A 20,413-nucleotide genomic window follows, 5' to 3' on the forward strand; every position below is an offset into this window, starting at 1 on the left:
AAGTCTAACAGAGTAACTGGGTTACTCCAATAGTGATAATGCCAAAGTCAGATGGGAGATTAGAAGTAATCGTAAATGTAATCCACCCGATACTTTGTAAAATATGGAGGATCTGTTCACAGTGTTGGCAGGACATCAGATTTTTTCGAAGTTAGATCTAACAAATACCTATCTGCAACGTGAGTTAGATTATGAGTGTAAGGCATATTTAATTGTTAATACACAGATCTATTTCTGTTTCATAAACTGCCAGTGGTGTTCCTTCAGCTTCCAGGATTTTTCAAGTTAATGATCCAAAGTTTCCAAGCAATTTAGGGACTACTGTGCTTTTTGGATGACATACTTTTCTGCTCCAAATAGGCAGGCCCATGATGTTTGGCTGAAAAAGGTGTACCAGCATTTGGAAAAACAGAGAGTTTGGGTGAGAGCATACAAATGTGAAATGTTTCAAAACTCTGTGGAGTATTTGGGTCACAGAGTAGATAAAGGTGGATTACATCCTACCAAGAGTAAGGTTCAAGCAATAAGAAATAAGTCACACCTTCATACGATCTAAACTCAGATCTTTTTTGGATCCAATGAAATAACACAGAAAATTCCTATCAAATTTGGAAACCTTGTTGCAGCCATTAAATTAACTCTTGAGAAAAGTTGTTCTGTGGAATTGGACAAAAAAATGTGTGAAAGTATTCAAGTTGTATAACAGTCAACTGGTAGATGATATATACGTGTACATCACAATGAGTCCAAAACTATGAAGCTAGCGTTGGTGCTGCTCCCTACAGAATAGGTGCTGCAGCTCTGATTTGTTGGATAGTGGTGAGGGGAGACCAATTGCATTACACCCTCTCACTGCCAATGAGCAGAAATATGTTCAGATAGAACATGCAGCGTTGTGCTTGATTTTTGAGTCAGAAGATTTCATAAATACTTACATGGTCAAAGTCTGATGATGGAAATGACCATAAGCCACCGATGGATACATTAAATCCAAAGGGGGCGATTTTACCATCGAGTTGTGCTCGTTTTCGGGCACGTAAATTTGGTGAAGTCAGGTGTGAGGTGAGTAGCACAATCCGCGTCCGCCTCTGTGCCAGTTCCCACTTCACCAAGGCCCAAAAATGACCACGATCGGGAACTGACCCAAAACGGGTGTGACTGCCATTTAAAATAATTTGCATGTATTCAATCCACTTAACGAGCTGTACGCCCCACTTTACAGGCACGTCTGCCTTTACTGCCGTGTTTGCCAATCCAGAATCGGCCTGGAACAGACACATTAGTGAGGGGATAAATGCTTACTGTGCTGCTTACAGGGGTCCTTTTGTGGTGGCCATGTTGTTTTTTAGGTCGGGTATATGGGGAATGGGGGCTATTGCTCAGCAAGCTGTCAAAATACTAATTTGCAGCATGGACTCGATGTCAGCACTGACCTCGGGTCTTCTGAATGCTGCTGGGTCCTACTGCACTCAGCACTCTTCCAGATGAAGAATGTGCACAAATCTCTTAGAAATTGTACTGCTGCAGCCTCAGGTCTTTTCAAGGAGCTGTGTTGCTGAGGGGCATGTGGGTGGGGAATGGGGGTCTGTGTTGCTGGGGAATATGTGGTGGGGAATGGAGGTCTGTGTTGCTGGGGGGGCATAAGAACATAAGAACATAAGAAATAGGAGCAGGAGTAGGCCATCTAGCCCTTGGAGCCTGCCCCGCCATTCAATAAGATCATGGCTGATCTGAAGTGGCTCAGTTCCACTTTCCCACTTTCTCCCCATAATCCTTAATCCCCTTGCCTACCAAAAACCTGTCTACCCGTGTCTTAAATATATTTAGTGAGGTAGCCTCCACCACTTCAACGGGCAGAGAATTCCAGAGATTCACCACCCTTTGAGTGAAGAAGTTCCTCCTCAACTCCGTTCTAAACTGCGCCCCCTTTATCTTGAGGCTGTGCCCTCTAGTCCTGCTGTCCTTTCTGAGCTGGAAGAACCTCTCCACCTCTACCCTATCCATCCCTTTCATCATCTTATACATCTCAATAAGATCCCCCCTCATCCTTCTAAACTCTAACGAGTACAAGCCCAGTCTATTCAGCCTCTCAAGGGGCATTGCCACTCTGCCTGCGATCACTATAGGAGAAGGGGGGGGAGAAGGCTGCGATTGGTCTGGATGGTGGAGGGTGGGGAGAGAAGGGGATCAGTAATATTGTGGGGGGAGCAATGTCTGTGGGAGCCAGGGGGAGGCAGTATCCGGCCCGGGAGGAATGCGGCAGGGGAGCAGCATTCTATTTTTTTATTTTGCGCATGTGCAGTTGGAGGCTCTGATTGGAGCTGTAGGGTTTCGGGTGTATGAAGCCCTGCCCTCAGGCTTCCGTAGTGAGATTCAGAATCACTGATATTTTTGCAGGCTGAATACTTAGGGGCACCTCAAAACGGGCCAGGAAATGAATCTGATACCCTCCCAGTTATAAGACCACACAGCACTTAGGATAAAAATGGTAAAATAGTGGCTTGTCTCCAGTACCCACTTTAGCTGCAGTTAAATTCAAAGAAAGGATTTGATTTTGGCTGCTTTTCAATGTAACACTAAGTACAGACAATCAGAAGTTGACGATAATGCCAATGCGATATTTAGATGAGAGGGCATGGGATCCAAGGGGCTGTTGCCTTGTGGATCCAGAACTGGCTTGCCCACAGAAGGCAGAGAGTGGTGGTAGATGGGTCTTTTTCTGCATGGAGGTTCTGGGACCCTTGCTGTTTATAATTTTCATAAATGACCTGGATGAGGAAGTGGAGGGATGCGTTGGTAAGTTTGCCGACGACACAAAGGTTGGTGGTGTTGTGGATAGTTTGGAGGAACGTCAGAAGTTGCAGCATGACATAGATAGGATGCAAGGTTGGGCGGAGAAGTAACAGATGGACTTCAGCCCTGATAAATGTGTAGTGGTCCATTTTGACAGGTCAAATGGGATGAAGGAGTGTAATATCAAGGGTAAGACTCTTAGCAGTGTAGACGATCAGAAGGACCTTGGGGTCTGGGTCCATAGGACTCTTAGATCGGCCTCGCAGATAGAGGATGTGGTTAAGAAGGCGTATGGTTTACTGGCCTTCATCAATCGAGAGATTGAGTTTAGGAGTTGGGAGATAATGTTGCCGCTTTATAAGACCCTAGACAGAATCTCTCTTGAAATACTGTGCTCAGTTGGAGTCGCCTCATTACAGGAAGGATGTGGAAGCTATTGAAAGGGTGCAGAGGAGATTTACAAGGATGTTGCCTGGATTGGGTGACATGCCTTATGAGGATAGGTTGAGGGAGCTCGGTCTTTTCTCGTTAGAGAGGCAAAGGATGAGAGGTGACCTAATAGAAGTGTATAAGATGTTGAGCGATATAGATCGGGTGGATTCTCAGAGGCTTTTTCCAAGAGCTAGAATGGTTGCTACGAGAGGACACAGGTTTAAGGTGCTGGGGAGTAGGTACAGAGGAGATATCGGGGTAAGTTTTTCACTCAGAGGGTGGTGGGTGAGTGGAATCAGCTGCCGTCAGTGCTGGTGGAGGCAAATTCGATGGGGTCTTTCAAGAGACTTCTGGATGAGTACACGGCACTGAATAGAATTGAGGGTTATAGGTAAGCCTCGTAGGTATGGATATCATCGGTGCAACGTGTGGGCCGAAGGGCCTGTTTGTGCTGTAGTTTTTCTATGTTCTATGTTCTATTACCATCACCATCAAAGGTAGCTGAGCCCAACAAGGAAGCTATATTTTTTCTTTTCACAGAAAGATGAGTTTTCCGCCACAGCAGATCCATTGAAAGAACAACTAGGAGGATCTCTGTACTAGCAAGGATCAATGATAATATTACAAATGGAAGGCCAACATAAATGCTGGATTTAGAAAACAGGCCTTTTGTTATGTGTAAGGATGCGATGACCATTGATGAAGACTGTGCTATATGGCGAGGCAAGGTGATAATTCCTGAAAGATAAAGATCATGGTTACTATGTGATCTTCATGTTTGGGGGCAAGCCTGACAGTCTCATGAAAAACTATCTTTGGTGACTAGGTAAGGACATAGAAGCCACAGTGAAAACAATCTAGATTATGTCAAGCAGTAGAAAAGAAGCCACCACTGGTACCTTTATGATCATGGAAATGACCAGCTAGAGTGTGGCACAGGCTGCACATAGATTTTGCAGAATTTGAAGGACAATAGCTACCCACTGCATTGATAATCATTTGAGGTTCGTTGCAGGGTTTTTGATGAATTGAAAAACAACCAGATATTTTTCATAGTTTTCTTGCTGCCTATTAGTTTCTAGAGGACAACGTGTAGGTAGAAGAGTTTGTAAATCATGCTACTTGCATCATGGTACAGTGGTTAGTACGTTGCCTCACAGCACCAGTGACCCGGGGATTCAATTCCAGCCTTGAATGATTGTCCGTGTGGAGTTGCGCATTCTCCCTGTGTCTGCATGTGTGCATGGCTGCTCTGGTTTCCTCCCATAGTCCAGAGATGTCAGGGTTAGGTGGATTGGGCATGATAAAATTGCCCCTTAGTATCAGGGGGACTAGATAGGGTAAATGTGTGGGATTACAGGGATAAGGAGCCTAGATGGGATTGTTGTCAGTGCAAGTTCAATGGGCCAAATGGCCTCCTTCTGCATTGTAGGGATTCTATGAAGGTGCTGAAATGCACTGGGATAAAAACTTTCTGGTGCTGCCTGCCATGGGAATTGTCGCGGGTGAGATAGAACATTTGGCAGCACATTTAAAGGTCTGTTGACCTCGGACAGGAATTTCCAGTCTTGGGGCAGGTGACACTGGAAAATCTCACCCTAAAATTCCACTGTATCATCCAGCTTCAGCAACAGAGCACACAGTACAAAGGGTTAAATATACTCTTTGTTAATCAAATACTAACGTACAAATCAGAAGAAATGTCTGCCGTTATTGAGTCACAATCTTGAGATTTTCTTGTTTATTTATCATAACACATCTCACAACTACTATTGGCAGAAGAGCAACTGAATTGTTTCTTAAAAGACAGCCTAAAATGAGAATTTCCTTGCTGAAGCACAGTCAGTAGGACAGGAACCTCCAGAAAGAGCCTCACAAAAGGGGCAGAGTGAGAGAAAGAAGCCTGAATTTCAGTCAGAATGTTAAGGTGAAAGGTCATCATCATAAGTGGTTGAGGTGGCTACCAGGAAGAGTCCTGAGAATATGGGTCCTTACATATAAGCTGTGCCAGTTCAGATCTGCATCAGAGTCCGATAGATATGTTGGATGAAGTGAAAAATTCAATTGAAGAGAAAGATGGATTTTTTTAAAGTGGAATCAATGTGTCAGGTTGCTAGCTGGATCTAAGGTGCAACTTTCTGTATCTCCAGATATCAATGGAGGAATCCAATAAATGGAAGTTTTATCATAAAGTAAAATAATAATAAAAATAAAATAAAAATAGGCAGGACAGTCAGTTGCAATGAGGAAATAAGGACCTTACAATGGTGACAGATTGGTTAGGAGAGAGGGTCAAAATGTGGCAGATGGAGTTTAAGATGGATAAGCCAGCCTCTAGAGACATGCATTTTGGACAGAAAAATGGAAAGGCGACTTATTATCTAAATGGAGAGCTACTTCGGGGTGCTCTGGTGCAGAGGGATCTGGTTGTCCTCATTCATGAGTCACAGAAAACTAGCATGCAGGTACAGCGGATAATAAAGAAATCAAATGGAATGTTGGCATTTCTAGCTAAAAGAATAGAATATCAAGGTAAGGAAGTATTGTTGCAACTGTACAAGGCATTGGTGAGGCCAGAACTGGAGTATAGTGCGCAGTTTTGGTCCCCTTATTTGAGGGGAGACATAGTGTCATTGGAGGCAGTTCAGAGAAGGTTCACTGGATTGATTCCAGAGATGAGGGGTTTATTGTATGAAGAGAGATTAAACAGTTTAGGCCTATAGTCTCTGGAATTTAGAAGAATGAGGGGAGATCAAATTGAGATATATAAGATTATAAAAGATATAGATAAAGTAGATGTGGAGCAGATGCTTCCTCTTGTGGGGCATTCTAGGATGAGAGGTCTTCGTCTTAGGATAAGGGGTAGCAAATTTAAAAGAGAGTTGAGGAGAAACTACTTCTCCCAAAGGGTTGTGAATCTGTGGAATTCACTACCCCACAGTGCAGTGGATGCTGGGATAGTGAGTAAATTTAAGGAGGAATTTGACAGATTTTTAATTGGTAATGGGTTGTAGAGTAGGGGGAGAAGGCAGGAAAATGGTGATAAGGAGTATAGCAGCCATAATCGAATGGCAGAGCAGACTCCATGGGCCGGGTAGCCTAATTCTGCTCTTATATCTTACGAACTTATGAATTTAACAACCTCAGAATTCTATAATTATTTTGACTTTCCAATATCCATAAAGTACAAAAGTTTGCACATAAAAAAATCACATTATTGTATAAATTTAGAAAATAATATAATTCTGCTGATTGTAGCTTAAGGACAAAAATAATAAACCTTGCTTTGCCATTTCAAGGCCTCTCGATTAAGGACAGGCTTGGAAGCTTCCAAGAACACACCACCACACCTGGGCAGCTGTGTCTAATGCTCTCTTACACCACTTGTTTCTGGCTCTAATCTGAGTTCTCTATGTTTCACTTTGCGCCAAACAAAAGGGTTAAAGAGGCTGGAGACAATAAAGACAGTAGAATAATCAGATGAAGCAAGAACATTAAATGTGTCTTTGTCACCTTTCCTCATAATTACAGCTCTTGAATTAAGTAAGGAGACCTTTAAGCAAAAAGCACACCAGTCACAGGGAAAGACACAGGTAGAACATTTCTTAAGCTCTGAAGGATTAAGCCAAGTAATCAGCTTCAGGGCTTAGAGACAAAAATAGAAACAGAAACTGGAACAAGCAAAGGGAGACAAATAAAAAATGTTCTGGTAGTGACTGCCTCCACAGAAACACACTTCCCGAATTCTCAGAATTCCCTAAAGGGGTATTTTACTTGCATGACTAGAACCTATTGAACTGAAATAAGAAAAGGAGAACTTCTGAATTTCTTTCTAATTTCAAAATCAAAGGAACAGTTGTCGGCTTTTAGGCATGGGTTGCCACAGAAACCGATCTTGCAGCATTTAGGAGCAGCCAAGTTAAACAAGGTAAGAAAGATAATCAGATTTCATAGACATGTCAGGCAAAGTAATGTTATTAATGTAGTGATATTCAGATTTACCTTTTTCCCAAATTTTAATGCTCTTGATGTGATATTGCATTTAATATTACAGTATAACAATAATTTGGCTTTTGTGAGATGTTCCGATCTCCTTTTCTCCCACTCTCTTTCTCTTTTTTCCTGTTAATCTGTGGATCATGTCAACTTGCATCCGAGTTGTACTTGGGCACTTTTCCCTCTGATCTTTGCTACCCCTCTGTGGCAGCTGTTAGAAAATTAACCAGATTTTTCCAGGCCTTTTGGGGATAGGCTGGGAAGTGGGAGGACTGGCAAAATGTTCCAGGATGGCATCTCAGTAAGGGGCACCCAATGTCTTCCCACTGCCATTTTGCCAGCTGTAAAGTTGGAGGTCCAGCCACTCACTGAAGACCCCAATTGAGCCATTTAAAATGGCCAATTAAGGGCCACTTCCAGTCCCCATGGGCATTTCAAACTTGGTGCACTCCCAATGGACTTTGGGAGAGAGGGGCTACCCCCTTTATAGACACTCCATGACCCAGTGAGCAGTTCCTTGGCCTTGCCAATAGGCCTTGGCTTACCCTAACCTGCCTGAATTCCTTTCGACAACACTTAGCCTTTAAGGCTTATCACAGGAGCTGCAGATTTTGTAGGCCCAGCAATGAAACCTCTGTCCTCTTGACACAGTTCAGCCCATGATCTTTACAGATATCCAACCTGGTATAGAATGTGGAGAATATCAGAGACTGAGAGTACTTAACCCAAAGAAATTTGTGGGAGCATTCCACTCTCCCTATTTTCTACCCCATGTAACGATTACCCCTAATGGTCTAGAAAGGACTTTATCTTCCCCCAGGGGCTAAAATTGCTGGCCTCTTCACTGCGTTTCATAGAATTAACACATCAGATTGGTAGCTGTGGTGCACTTTAATCACCGGATTCTCTGGCCTCCCTGTGGCATTCTTCTCAGGCAATGTGCCATTGATCAATGGTGGGATCTTCTGGATCTTCTACAGCTGTCAATGGGATTTCGTATTAATTTCCCCCCCCATGCTGCTGGAAAACACATGGCAGGGGTATGCCATTGGTCGGACTTGAAGATCCTGCCGGTGTGAACGACCAGAAGATTACAATCACTATACCACTGGACAATTACGAAGGAACCAAATGATGCAAGTTTTATCAGGAAGGGCAGAATTTAATGCCCCCTCTCCCACAGCCCCAGGTATGTTAGGTGGCTGGAGAGATTTAATCAGATGGGAGGGTTGCAGGTGGGCAACTTGCTGCATTTCCACTCCTGCTCATGGACTCCCCGCCTGCCCCCCAACCAATTGAGACCTTTACCAGTGCAATTAATGCCCATTTAAAGGCCTCATCCAGCCACCAGCGGCACCAACCCAACGGAAGGTGGGAGAGCTTGTCATGAAGAAAAACAAACCATGTTGGGATTGCATCTCTCTAGCTTCTATCCTATTTATTCTCCTGGCCCCTTTCACATCAACATGTTCAGATCCATCACCAGCTTTCTTGTCCCTGTTCTTGTCCCTATTCCCACCAAATTGCTTCTGATTCTGGTCACCGTGTAACGTGACTTTGTAAAACTCATCCATTTCCTTTCAAATTAGCAGTCCTCATCCATTCCTCAAACAACCCACATTAATCCTTTTGCTTGTTCAACCTACTGTCCCACCTTCAATGTTGTTTTCCTCTCCTAAGTCTTTGAACAAAGTTCTTGCCTCTAAAATCCCTGCCAACCTTACTCGCACTCCTTTTCAAACCTCTTCAATTTATTGACATTTCTGCAACAGTCTATTTCAGAAACAGAGCCACAAATTGCATTCCATCCGGAATTCCCCCCTACCTCCCACACTCCCCAACTGGAAGCAATTTCACGGTGGGGCAGTCAGGGCCTCAGGGGTGTTAGGTTCAGGAATTCACTGCACCTCATCAGTAAATTGTAAGGGTTTATTAGAAGTTCAAAATGTACACCAGTTTTTCAGTTTTGTTTGCTCTCTCTCTCTCTGCGTCTTACTGACAAGATGTTGTCAATCTTCTACCAGATATCTCCTGTCTCTCTGCCAGTCTGTGTAATCTCTCGATTGTTCTTGTACAATATTATTATTCAATACCCATTTACATTCAATGGTCCATTAAATACATCTGCAAAGGGTGGCCGACACCAATTCATTCTAACCTCCGATCATGCATTGTACAGGAGGTAAAGGTGGTCTTTGCCAAGGTTAGCTGAGAGCTGGGTGTGTGCAGAACACATTTCAGCATTTTGTAGATTTGTAACATGAGGACCCGATTCTCCCATCCCGGCATGCACATATTTTGGTGCGTTGGGATGGGAGAATTGCATGCCAGCTATTTTGCGGGGTCTCTCACAGCTAGAGAACAGTCGGGACCACGCTGGAAACCGGCAGGAAGAGAGGCAAGTCATTTAAATCTGTCTTTAATGTATTTTAAATGTGATTATCGGGCCTGGACAGAATTCTCTGGGTCCAATAGCATCTCCCACCCCGCCAGGAGTATTTCACTCCAGCAGGGTTTAGGTAGCTCCCTACTTGCGGGGAATGAGCCCATTGAAATAAAGGGGGGAAATTTGGGGCTCCCCCCAGGGGGTCAGCCTGTGGGGGGCTGGTGGCCCCTGGGCATGGGCACCCTGGCACTGCCCAAGGGGCAAAGTCCCCATGTTCAGGGGAACTTTGACACTGCTCATCGAGCACCGGGTACTGCCAAGAGGGTGGGGCCAAAGAGGCAAGGGGTGGGGATAAGGGGTCAGGGCCAAGTGGGTGGGGTCTATTGTGGGTGGTGACAAGGGGGCAGAGCCTATTGTGGGTAGGGCCAACGGGGCAATCGATGCGGGTTGGGGGGTCCTGCTGCCGCTCTGCATTGGGATCGGTCAGGGTTGTTGGGAGGCCAGCGATCGGGGCAGGCTGATCTGCCAAGGGAGGGGTCTGCCTCTGTGAGGGGGTTGCCACTGCTGCGGAGTGGGACTGGAGATGAGGGCAATCCGGGGTGGGGGGGGGGGTTGTGGTGCGGGTGGTATAGCCAGCACTGCAAGGGTCCCAGATCAGGGTCACTGCATATGCACAGAGTACCACAGCTGTCAGACTCTGGCACGAATAGGCCCCGTTCTCTCTGGGATTTTACTGATATTCATGATTGTGATGTCTGCAGTGCACAGTGTGTGGGAGATTCAGGTCTGAAGTTGAACTGAGAAAACAGTTGTGATTTCCACCAGTTTTTTCGCCGATTCAGGATTTCTGGGAGAATAACCCCTGATATGTCCCAGCACAAGTGAACTTTAGCAGGGTTATCCCATGTGAAAATGTTGATAAACATATTCCATTTATCCCATCATACTAACATGTGAGAATGTTAATAAGAATATATCCTTGAAAATGTTGCACAAATGTTGGACCTAAAAAAGGTAAAATAAATGTAAAATGGAAGTAATATAAAACAGAGGCTTCCCACAGGGGGAATGTCTGCCTTTGCCCAGTTAAGGGGTTAAGTAGCTGTTTAATTGCCACAAGAGCTTTTTCCCACCCAGTTTCAATTTTCAGACTGACGGGCAAATGCTGGATCAAGGAGAGTAAAGAGAAAAACCATCAAACCTTTATCTCCATCTCAAACCTCCTTCTGATTTGGGGTGCCCTCCCTTACCGTACTCTCCGCAGGACACCTACCACTTACCTATTCTCTATGTGTCGAAACCTAGCTCCAGGCACATTGCTGCAGTGTCTCTTCTAACCACTGCACCGCTGTGTCTGGAGGGTCTGGAGACCGGCTGGCCAATCAGTATGGCTGGCATCTCTCCAAGGCAGCTTACACCCAAAACTCTGCAGCCCAAAACGTCTCCTACAATTTATTTCATTTGCTCATCACCCTTGGGCTCACTGACCAGCATCAGTTTGCCAGAACTTCATATTTAATACTGTTATCCTTATGTTCAAATCGCAATATTATCTTACCCTATACCCTCACCCATCTCTGTACCTTGTCTATCATATGAGAACTTAGTTTTCCTCCAGTTCTGGAACTCATGCATTATTGACAATGTTCACCAGTCCACTCCAAATTTCTCTGCTTCTCCAGCTCACTTTCCCTCTTCAAATCTTTTTCACCAAGTTTTTAGTCACTCGTCCTATTATCACATCTTTGATTGAGTGTCAGTTTTTGTTGCATTGTACTCCAATGGTGCATCTTAAGGCAGTTCTTATGTTAAAGTTATATCAATGAAAGCTACTGATTTTGCTGATTTCATTTAAGGTAAAACCTTCAGAGTTCTTTTGAAATTAAGAATTAGCACAGCTTCATCCATGTCAGTGTTAATATGACTCCACAGTAGATAAGCTGAAGATTATAGTTCAGTTAATTAACTGATGTGTTTTATTTTGGAAAGAAATCCCACAACACCAGCTTAAAGTTCAAACAGGTTTATTTGTAGCAAAAGCCGCAAGCTTCCGGGACAGCCAGTCCCAAAAGCTTGCGGCTTTTGCTACAAATAAACCTGTTTGAACTCTAAGCTGGTGTTGTGGGATTTCTTTCTGTTTTACCCCAGTCCAACGCCGGCATCTCCGCATCATTTTATTCTGGAGGCAGCCTAAGGAGGGTGTTTACGAACAGATTCTTTAAATATGGAAGAAAATTCAGCAAAAGTATTTCAAAATGTAACAGCAAAAAAACTGTCAAGATTGATCTTAATGAAGGTTATTTTTCAAAGTCAACTTGTAGTGCAATTTTGATATGTCATAATTTTCCCTACTTTGTAAGAATGGTGTCAGATAGGGGACTGCAGTAAAAGTAAATCTCTTTCCACCAAAATTGGTGGAAAGGCAAATTGTGCGGAGGGTGGGGAGAGTCTACAGAAGGATCTAGATAGGCTGGGCAAATGGGCCAGGAAATGGCAAATGGAATTTAATGTTGGCAAGTGCGAGGTGGTCCACTTTGGTAGGAATAATGGTAGGAAGGATTATTACTTACGTGGAGAAAAACTGCAGCAGGCGACGGTGCAGAGGGACCTCGGGGTCCTTGTGCATGAGTCGCAAAAACCCAGCTTGCAGGTGCAGCAGGTGGTCAGGAAGGCAAATGGGATGCTGGTTTTCATCGCGAGGGGGACTGAATATAAAAGTAGGGAGGTCTTGCTGCGGCTGTATAGGGCATTGGTGAGGCCGCAGCTTGAGTACTGTGTGCAGTTTTGGGCGCCGTACTTACGCAAGGATATTTTGGCCTTGGAGGGAGTGCAGAGGAGGTTTACTAGGCTGATGCCGGAGTTGAGGGGGTTGAACTATGAGGAGAGGCTGAATAGATTAGGCTTGTACTCGTTAGAGTTTAGAAGAATGAGGGGAGATCTCATTGAGACGTATAAGATGATGAATGGGATGGATAGGATAGAGGTGGAGAGACTCTTCCCGCTCAGAAAGGACTAGGGGGCATAGCCTCAAGATAAAGGGGGGAACGGTTTAGAACGGAGTTGAGGAGGAACTTCTTCACTCAAAGGGTGGTGAATCTCTGGAATTCTCTGCCCGTTGAAGTGGTGGAGTCTGCCTCGCTAAATATTTTTAAGACGCGGGTTGATGGGTTTTTGATAAGAGAGGGGATTAAGGGTTATGGGGAGAGGGCGGGAATGTGGAACTGAGCCACGACAGATCAGCCATGATCTTATTGAATGGTGGGGCAGGCTCGAAGGACTAGATGGCCTACTCCTGCTCCTATTTCTTATGTTCTTATGTTCTTATATTCTAACTCACACTGTTAGTATCAGTAGAACCAATTTGATAAAAATTCATTAAAAATAGAAAAAAAGGGTAACAGCCACTGCTAATTATTATTTACTGCCATCCAATCATATAAAAGAAACTAACAACTGAAAAAATAAAGTTTGTGTTCTTAATTTTCACAATATCATTTGTTGCTTTATGTACTTTCTATTTACAGTCTCAGAATTTAAAGATTTGGACATATCAGGAAGCCTTCAGCTTCCCTCAAGATGACTCGGAGAAGGAGAAGGAGCAGAAAAAGGAAATGTTCCAATTCCAAAGAGAGTAAGTAGGTTGTCAAGATTGTTTTTAGAAATTCATCAATGTTTATATGCAGCTAAAATCAAGCAACAGTGAAAGATAAAATAATGCATGACAAATTACAATTAAATAAGGTTAGCACTGTTGCTTCACAGCACCAGGGACTTGGGTTTGATTTCTGGTTTGGGTCATTGTCTGTGCAGGGTCTGCATGTTCTCCCCATGTCTGCGTGGGTTTCCTCTGGGTGTTCTGGTTTCCTCCCACAGTGCAAAGATGTACAGTTTAGGTTGATTGGCTATGCTAAATTGCCCCTTAGTGTCATGGCATTTAGCAGGGTAAATACAGGAGATAAATGTGGGAATAGGGCCTGGGCGGGATTGTTGTCAGAGCAGGCTCGATGGGCCTTCTGCACTGTAGGGCTTTTATGACACCAATGGTGATACAAGTGGATCTTGCAATATTGTTTCATAACAAAGGTTAACAGGAAAGTTATGTTTTTTTGCCTGTGACTAATTTTCTTACCCTCCATTTCTCGTGTCTCTTCTGTTTATCTTTATGTTTTCCATTATTTCTGTGTACACTTTTACTAATTGCTTCTGTACTCCCATCTCTAACTCTTCATTCTGTCTCCATTTTTGTAAATTTCTATCTTTTACATAATATTTCACTATAATCTTTTCTCTCTCCACATGTTTCGCCAAGTTTACAGAATTTGCATCTTTTACTTTTCCAAGGACTGGCATTATTGTGAGCATAAAGCACCTGGTTAAAGGTGTCTGTATTTATTCCAAATAGGAAAAGACCAAAGCTGAATAGGAAAAAGTGTCTAGAATACATTGAAAATTGCAATGGTACATGAGAAACTGGAGTGAAAATGCAGACTGGAAGAGGACGGGATCAGGACCAGAGGCAGCAGAGAGGTCATAAGCTGGCCAAGTGGTCATCCTGTTGGTTTTGCAATGTGATGGTTGTCATGGAATTACTGCAGCCTAGGAGGATGACAGATAAACCAGGATCTGAGTCTAAACTGGAACAAAGGACTAGGACTGTGTGGGGAGATGGTTGGATTTAATGCCAGGTGGGTAGGAACTGAGGTAGGCTCTCAAACCAATGATGGAAGGAAAGTGCTGGAGAGAGGGTGGATCTGAGTTTCTGGATGTAAGCCTTATTTTGTTCTTGGAAACAAGGGAAGATTGGACCAAAATTTGACCTGAACAGAAGAAGTTTACAAGAATGTTGCCAGGGCTAGAAAATTGTAGCTGCAAGGAGAGGTTAGTTAGGTCGGGCTAATTTTCCTTAGTACAAAGAAGGCTGAGAGATAACTTGATTCAGATGTACAAAATTGAGAAGGGATAGAGTGGTCAGGGTAAAATTGTTTCAAAACCAGGACACATTAATTCAAGATAAGTGGCTGAAGGTGTAGTGGGGACATGACAAAGAATTTTTTTGCATAGGATAGTTGATGTCTGGAATTTGCTGCTTGAGTTGGTGGTGGAGGCAGAGACCCTAAACTCTTTTAAACATACCTGGATTGTACCTTAAGTGCTGTAAGGTACAGGGTTACGGACTGGGCACAGGAAAGTTGGGTTAGAAAGGGCACCTGGGTATCCTCGGGCCTGGATTGACAAGTATCAGCAGCAAACTTGGATTTACAGCTTTTTATTTCTTCATCCAATATAGAGTAGAAAACGAAATCCCAGTACAAATACCAAGGGACACGTCCCTTTCACTTCCCACTAATTGGAAAATATTCCCCTTTCCCCACTTCTGTCCCCAAATTCCCAATTAAATACCAATCCATTTGAAAAATTAACATAGAGCAATGATAAAAATAGAAAATGGAGTACATGACACAAGCCCAGTACAAATGACTAAGATTAGTGTGATTGATTGCTTCACGGAGAAGCTGGATAAATATTTTGTTGGAAATGAAGTTGAAAGTTATTGGAATAGATATAGACTGAGATAATTAAATACACCACTAGACTCAATGAGATTGTTCTGATTCACAAGGCAGAAATAGAAGGGTTAGGAATATTCTAAAATTTATTTCATTACCTTTGAGAGTCGAGTTCTATTTTTGTACAACCTTGCCTCAAATGATTAAATGGATGGGATGGAGTTAATAATAGGATATAATATGAAAATGAATTATTGAAGTAGTGAGGTTGATTGGCCGAATGCGTTTATCTGCATATTTTCTAATGACAAATTTTAACTTGTCCTTTATATAACCTTTACATTAACTGAATATACATTTTCCTTTTAAGGTGGCAGTTTGCCCATTGAGTCCAACTGTCTGAATACCAACACTGAAAAGTTGGAAGACAAAATATCCATGAACTCTCCCAGGAAAAATAAAACTGCTCCACCAGAGAGTGGAGTAGCACAGTCATCTGAGGAAAGCAGCGATGAAGATAGTAGGAAAAATTGTCAAGGTGCATTCAAATCCAAAACACAACAAAATGTATCAGACTACAATGTATACACAGGAAAGGACAAAATCATCTTCCAAACATTGATTCAACAAGCTTCAGCAGAAATGATAACAGTCACAATAGAACATTCACGGTTAGATCCAGAAATAATCGAACCAAGTGGAATTACTTTGCAGCATCAGCAACTTCCAAAAAAAACAAAAGCTGATAACACAGAGCAAAAGCTTTCTGCCAAAGTGAGATGCAATTTATCCAGCATTGAAGTGGAAATCAAAAATATTTCATTTTCTGGTGATGGAGCAACTTTTGTGATAGGAAACAGAGGAAGTGTATTCGATAAGGATGACTGGTCAACACGTCAACGGCATGATTCGCTCTTGTCCTGCTCTGCAACTTCAACCAATGGCATGCGACCAACTGATAGAAATTCTTGGCTAAAACTTAATATAACAACAAATGACACAGATCTGAGGATACCTGGGAGACATAACTTCAGACACAGGGATGATATTTTAACAAATAAACAAAACTTTTATGAAAATTTTGCACATGAAAAGAAACATAATGATGATAGGATTTTATATCCCAATGGCTACCCAGAATCGCAAGGACCTTGTAGCTCATTCACAATGTCAGACTTCAGTTTTCTCTCTGGACAGCACAGGTCCAGTCAAAGTCTATATACAGATTGTTCTTTGAATGTGCCACCTCCTGAAGTGTTTGCAGATGACCGTGAAGATATGGAACCATTCACCATGACGCCTGAGAGCAGATATAAAGTTCAATCGAATCATGGCAGAGAGTCTGATAACTCACCTGTTACATCAGCAGATTCAGAGGGACATCATTCCTCAGAGCTAAACGAAATGATGGAGAAACAATCTCCAAATTCAAGATCCGAATCCTCTTCTACAGATAGTAGACAGGATTGCACTATGGGCATTTGGAAATATTTATCTAAATATGACCTCAGATTCCAAGCATTAGAGGAATCTCCTGCACCATTCAGAACAAGTCCTACAAAGAATGAGCTTGTCAAAAGTAAAATGAAATTCAGAATAAAAAGCATTGCTGACATAAACAGTTCTTCTACACAAAGTGATTATCAGAAACGACTAGGGGTAAGGAGAAAAACATATCCAGAAGTGGATACTATCAGTATTGCTTTTCAGATGGAATGGAAGGAAATTCCAAATCTTCTGTACCAAGGGCAGCAGCATTCTTCACTTACTCCTCTTCCCCCTTTCTTTATACAGACACTTCCCAGGAAACAAGGTAAACCAGAGAGAGTTTCTATTGAAGATATTAAAAGTTATATGGGTTTTCAGGAATACAGCAGTCAGGGCAGGGGAAACTGCATGGATTCCCAAGACTGGGGTAGAATCAATCACTGGTCTTCATCAGACACATTGAGTCTCGTGAAATCCCCAGAAATGAATTCTAGTATATTAGCTGGCAACAACACTGGTTCATTTGGATTTGAATCTGAAGAAAGTATCGATAATCTGTTTTGTCTGAATCCAGGTTCTCAATCAGAATTTAATGGGGATAGTGACATTTTTAGAACAGATTTGTGCTTATGTCAAAGTACATTCTCTAAGGAAGGAATGAACATTTTCACCAATAGAGATGTAGATTCGTGGCAAATGGTAGAGCCACAGGAGCAAGGTGATTTTCCAGAAAGTGGATTTGACGAAACTTTAGATAGTGACTATCCAAGTGAAATAGTTGAGGACATGACACGAACAACTGAACAACTTCAGATTCACGTCACTCCATCGTCACAAAGCTCAACAAGTGACTATGTATCAAGTCAGGCAAATAACTTATCAGCAGAATTGGCAGATGGGTTGAATACCACTTCTGAGTTGAATGCAGGTGTCACAAAAAAGACAGCCGATAAAAACACCGAATTCAAGAAGAGAAGACGGTCAGTGACAATATTACAGACAAGGACTCTTGATCAAAGGCTAATTATTCAAAATAGCAGTTGTATGACTGGAAATGCTAATGTTTCACAACATTGCCCTGCATTTGATGAATTTAATGAGGAAGAGACATTGATCAGTGCATTGAATTCAGCAGAAATGCCTAATGATGAACCAGACTGTAGTCCCTCAGGCACTGTGGGACATGTGCATGCTTCACTCGCAACTGAACATCTGTCACAGACTTCCCTTACTACAACGATGGATACTCTTGAACAGAACCTTGAGAATGCAGATTCCTCAACTTGCAAAGAAGAAGAGAGCAGTCTTCCTAAAGACTTACAGGGGGAACCAATGCATGTTCATTTTGCCAATAACAAGCAAGATAGTTACATAGAATATTGTACTGACCAAAATGACAATGCTCAGATTCAGGGGGAAGAAAAGGAAACAGTGAACAGGGACACGGATGGTGAAGACAAACCTGTGACAGTCAACTGTCCAAGTGAAGTTGCAGAACAGCCAGACAATGCAATATCCAATGAAAGTCAGAAAGAAGTGCAAACAAATTGCCAGCAGACAGAGTGCACTGAGAAAACAAAATGGCAGCAAGGTATGATTAATGGGAAACCATAGATATCCAATTTTTTCTAGTTCATGGGAGATGGGCGTCGCCGGTTGGCCAGCATTTATTGCCCATCCCTAGTTCCCGAGGACAGTTGAGAGTCAACCACATTGCTGTAGCTTGGGAGTCACATGTAGACAAGAGCAGGTAAGGATAGCAGTTTTCCTTCCCTAAAGGGCATTAGTGAACCAGATGGGTTTTTCCAATAATCGACAATTGCTTCATAGAACATAGAACATTACAGCGCAGTACAGGCCCTTCGGCCCTCAATGTTGCGCCGACCAGTGGAACCAATCCAATGACCCTCTAACCTAAACTATTCCAATGTTATCCATATGATATGACAACTTTTCATGATCATCAGTAGATTCCTAATTCCAGAATTTTTTATTGAATTCAAATTCCACCATCTGCTGTGGTGGGATTCGAACCCAGGTCCCCAGAACATTAGCTGAGTTTCTGGATTAATAGTCTGGTGATAATATCACTAGGCCATCGCCTCACTGTGATTAGAGAAAAATCACCAAAATGAAATTAAATAAAAGTAATGAACGTAAAGGCAAAATCATTTTCTAGGCTCCAACACAGAGCTGGTTTGCCAATGATGCTGGAATTCTTTAACAAGGTAACACCTGATTTTAGACACAGGGATTTGAGCAAGTATGGTTAAATGTTTCCTATAGTATATTACGAACAATAAATACGTGTAATGCTATGGGGAGAGCAAATTTATTGATATTTATCCAACTTTGTTTTCTTCTTCTGGATCAATTCTCGATTAATATTACAGAGAGTCAAGAATTAAAATAGTCTTGTACACTATATCCAGATCAATGCTAATATCACAGAAGGAAAATGCTGCAGCTGATAGAAATATGAAATAACCCTTACTGATGATGCTCTGTTCCTAACCACTGGAGGGTGTGCAAGAGCAGCTTGGAGTGATTCACGCTCCAATTTTAATCCTGGATAGATTTCTTTTACACCAAGCCGATTATAGAATCAGAGAATCATAGAATCCCTCCAGTGCAGAAGGAGGCTATTTGGCCTATTGAGCCTGCACCGACAGCAATCTCCCCATATCCCCATGTATTTATCCTGATAATCCCCATGACTAACAGGCAAACCAGAGCACCAGTACAAAACCCACGCAGACACGGGAAGGGTTTGCAAACTCCACACAGATAATCACCTGAGGCCGGAATTGAACCCGGGTCCCTGGTGAAATGAGGCAGCAGTGCTAACCACTGTGCCTCCGTGCCACCCATTGAATTATAAATTATAAATATAGAATTGGAACCCTGTTACTTATAAACATGCTAAATACACAGATGGCCCTCACGATGGAGGAAATCTTGACCCATTCTGGAAAAATCAGCTCAGCTGAATTTGTCACTGAGTGACAGGTTGGCACACAGCATGGTACACCAAGTCCTGCACCAATGAGAAGTACTTTTCAATCGGCTCTGTCCATTGACAACTTTTTCCTAAAATTCATGGTGAGACAAGTAATGTTACGTACTATGTTACTGTTCTTCAAATTGCTGTGGCTCATTTCAGATAGTGTATAACTATTTGTCTTATAGGATAAACAAAACATAGCTTACGAATGCAAAAGTTGAAGACTTATAACATTATTGATATGCTCTCTGATGCGAATAGATCTGAAGGCAGAAGCAAGTGGTCTTCTGCAGCTGCCCACTGATTCTGTGCAAAAAGATGGGGAGGTTAATGAGATTTGCAAGGTAACTGCTTCAACAGAAGGATCTGATCACTGGGCGAAGAGACGTAAACAGTTTAAGGAGAGCAAGCATTGCAACTCAACGGGAGCAAATTCAATCACCAGCAATCAGGAATCAGGTAAGAAATGAGGACAGACATAAAGAAGGAAGTGGTAAAACATTTGATTTCTAGGTTTCAGTATTCCTTGGGCTCTGCTTTTCAAAATTCTTTGGGAATATTTACCTGCTGGCTATCTATCTTTTTAAGATGCCTACACAGTACACAAACAGAATCAGAAACTCATTGTTTAGGCAACATCTGTAGCGACAATTTACAAATGAACCTTTCAGATGTGAACCTTTTTATTAAAATGGAAAGATATAGAACTAACACGGGTGGCACTATGGCCTCAGAGTGCCAGAGACCCGGGTGCAATTTCGGTCTCAGGTCACTGTCTGTGTGAAATTTGCACATTCTCCCCATATC

At 42.6% G+C, this 20,413-nt stretch overlaps 1 protein-coding gene across 4 annotated transcripts in view; it reads left to right on the forward strand.

Moving 5' to 3' along the window:
* Positions 1-6,904: 6,904 nt before the first annotated feature.
* pdzph1 (PDZ and pleckstrin homology domains 1) overlaps positions 6,905-20,413 on the forward strand; it is a 61,064-nt gene continuing 47,555 nt past the window's right edge. For 2 of the 4 annotated variants that reach the window (XM_080189053.1, XM_080189056.1), the window contains exons 1-4: positions 6,905-7,153; positions 13,132-13,238; positions 15,485-18,193; positions 19,868-20,065. In XM_080189053.1, the coding sequence (XP_080045179.1) occupies positions 13,184-13,238; positions 15,485-18,193; positions 19,868-20,065 (2,962 nt within the window). In that variant the 5' untranslated portion in view covers positions 6,905-7,153; positions 13,132-13,183. Of the gene's footprint in view, positions 7,154-8,324; positions 8,411-11,719; positions 11,865-13,131; positions 13,239-15,484; positions 18,194-19,867; positions 20,066-20,413 lie in introns of those variants that run through there. The other 2 variants (XM_080189055.1, XM_080189054.1) reach the window with 2 other exon arrangements.

The sequence above is a fragment of the Carcharhinus amblyrhynchos genome, chromosome 5 (assembly GCF_965287045.1).
Source record: "Carcharhinus amblyrhynchos chromosome 5, sCarAmb.v2.hapA, whole genome shotgun sequence".
In the NCBI taxonomy this organism is placed as follows: domain Eukaryota; kingdom Metazoa; phylum Chordata; class Chondrichthyes; order Carcharhiniformes; family Carcharhinidae; genus Carcharhinus; species Carcharhinus amblyrhynchos.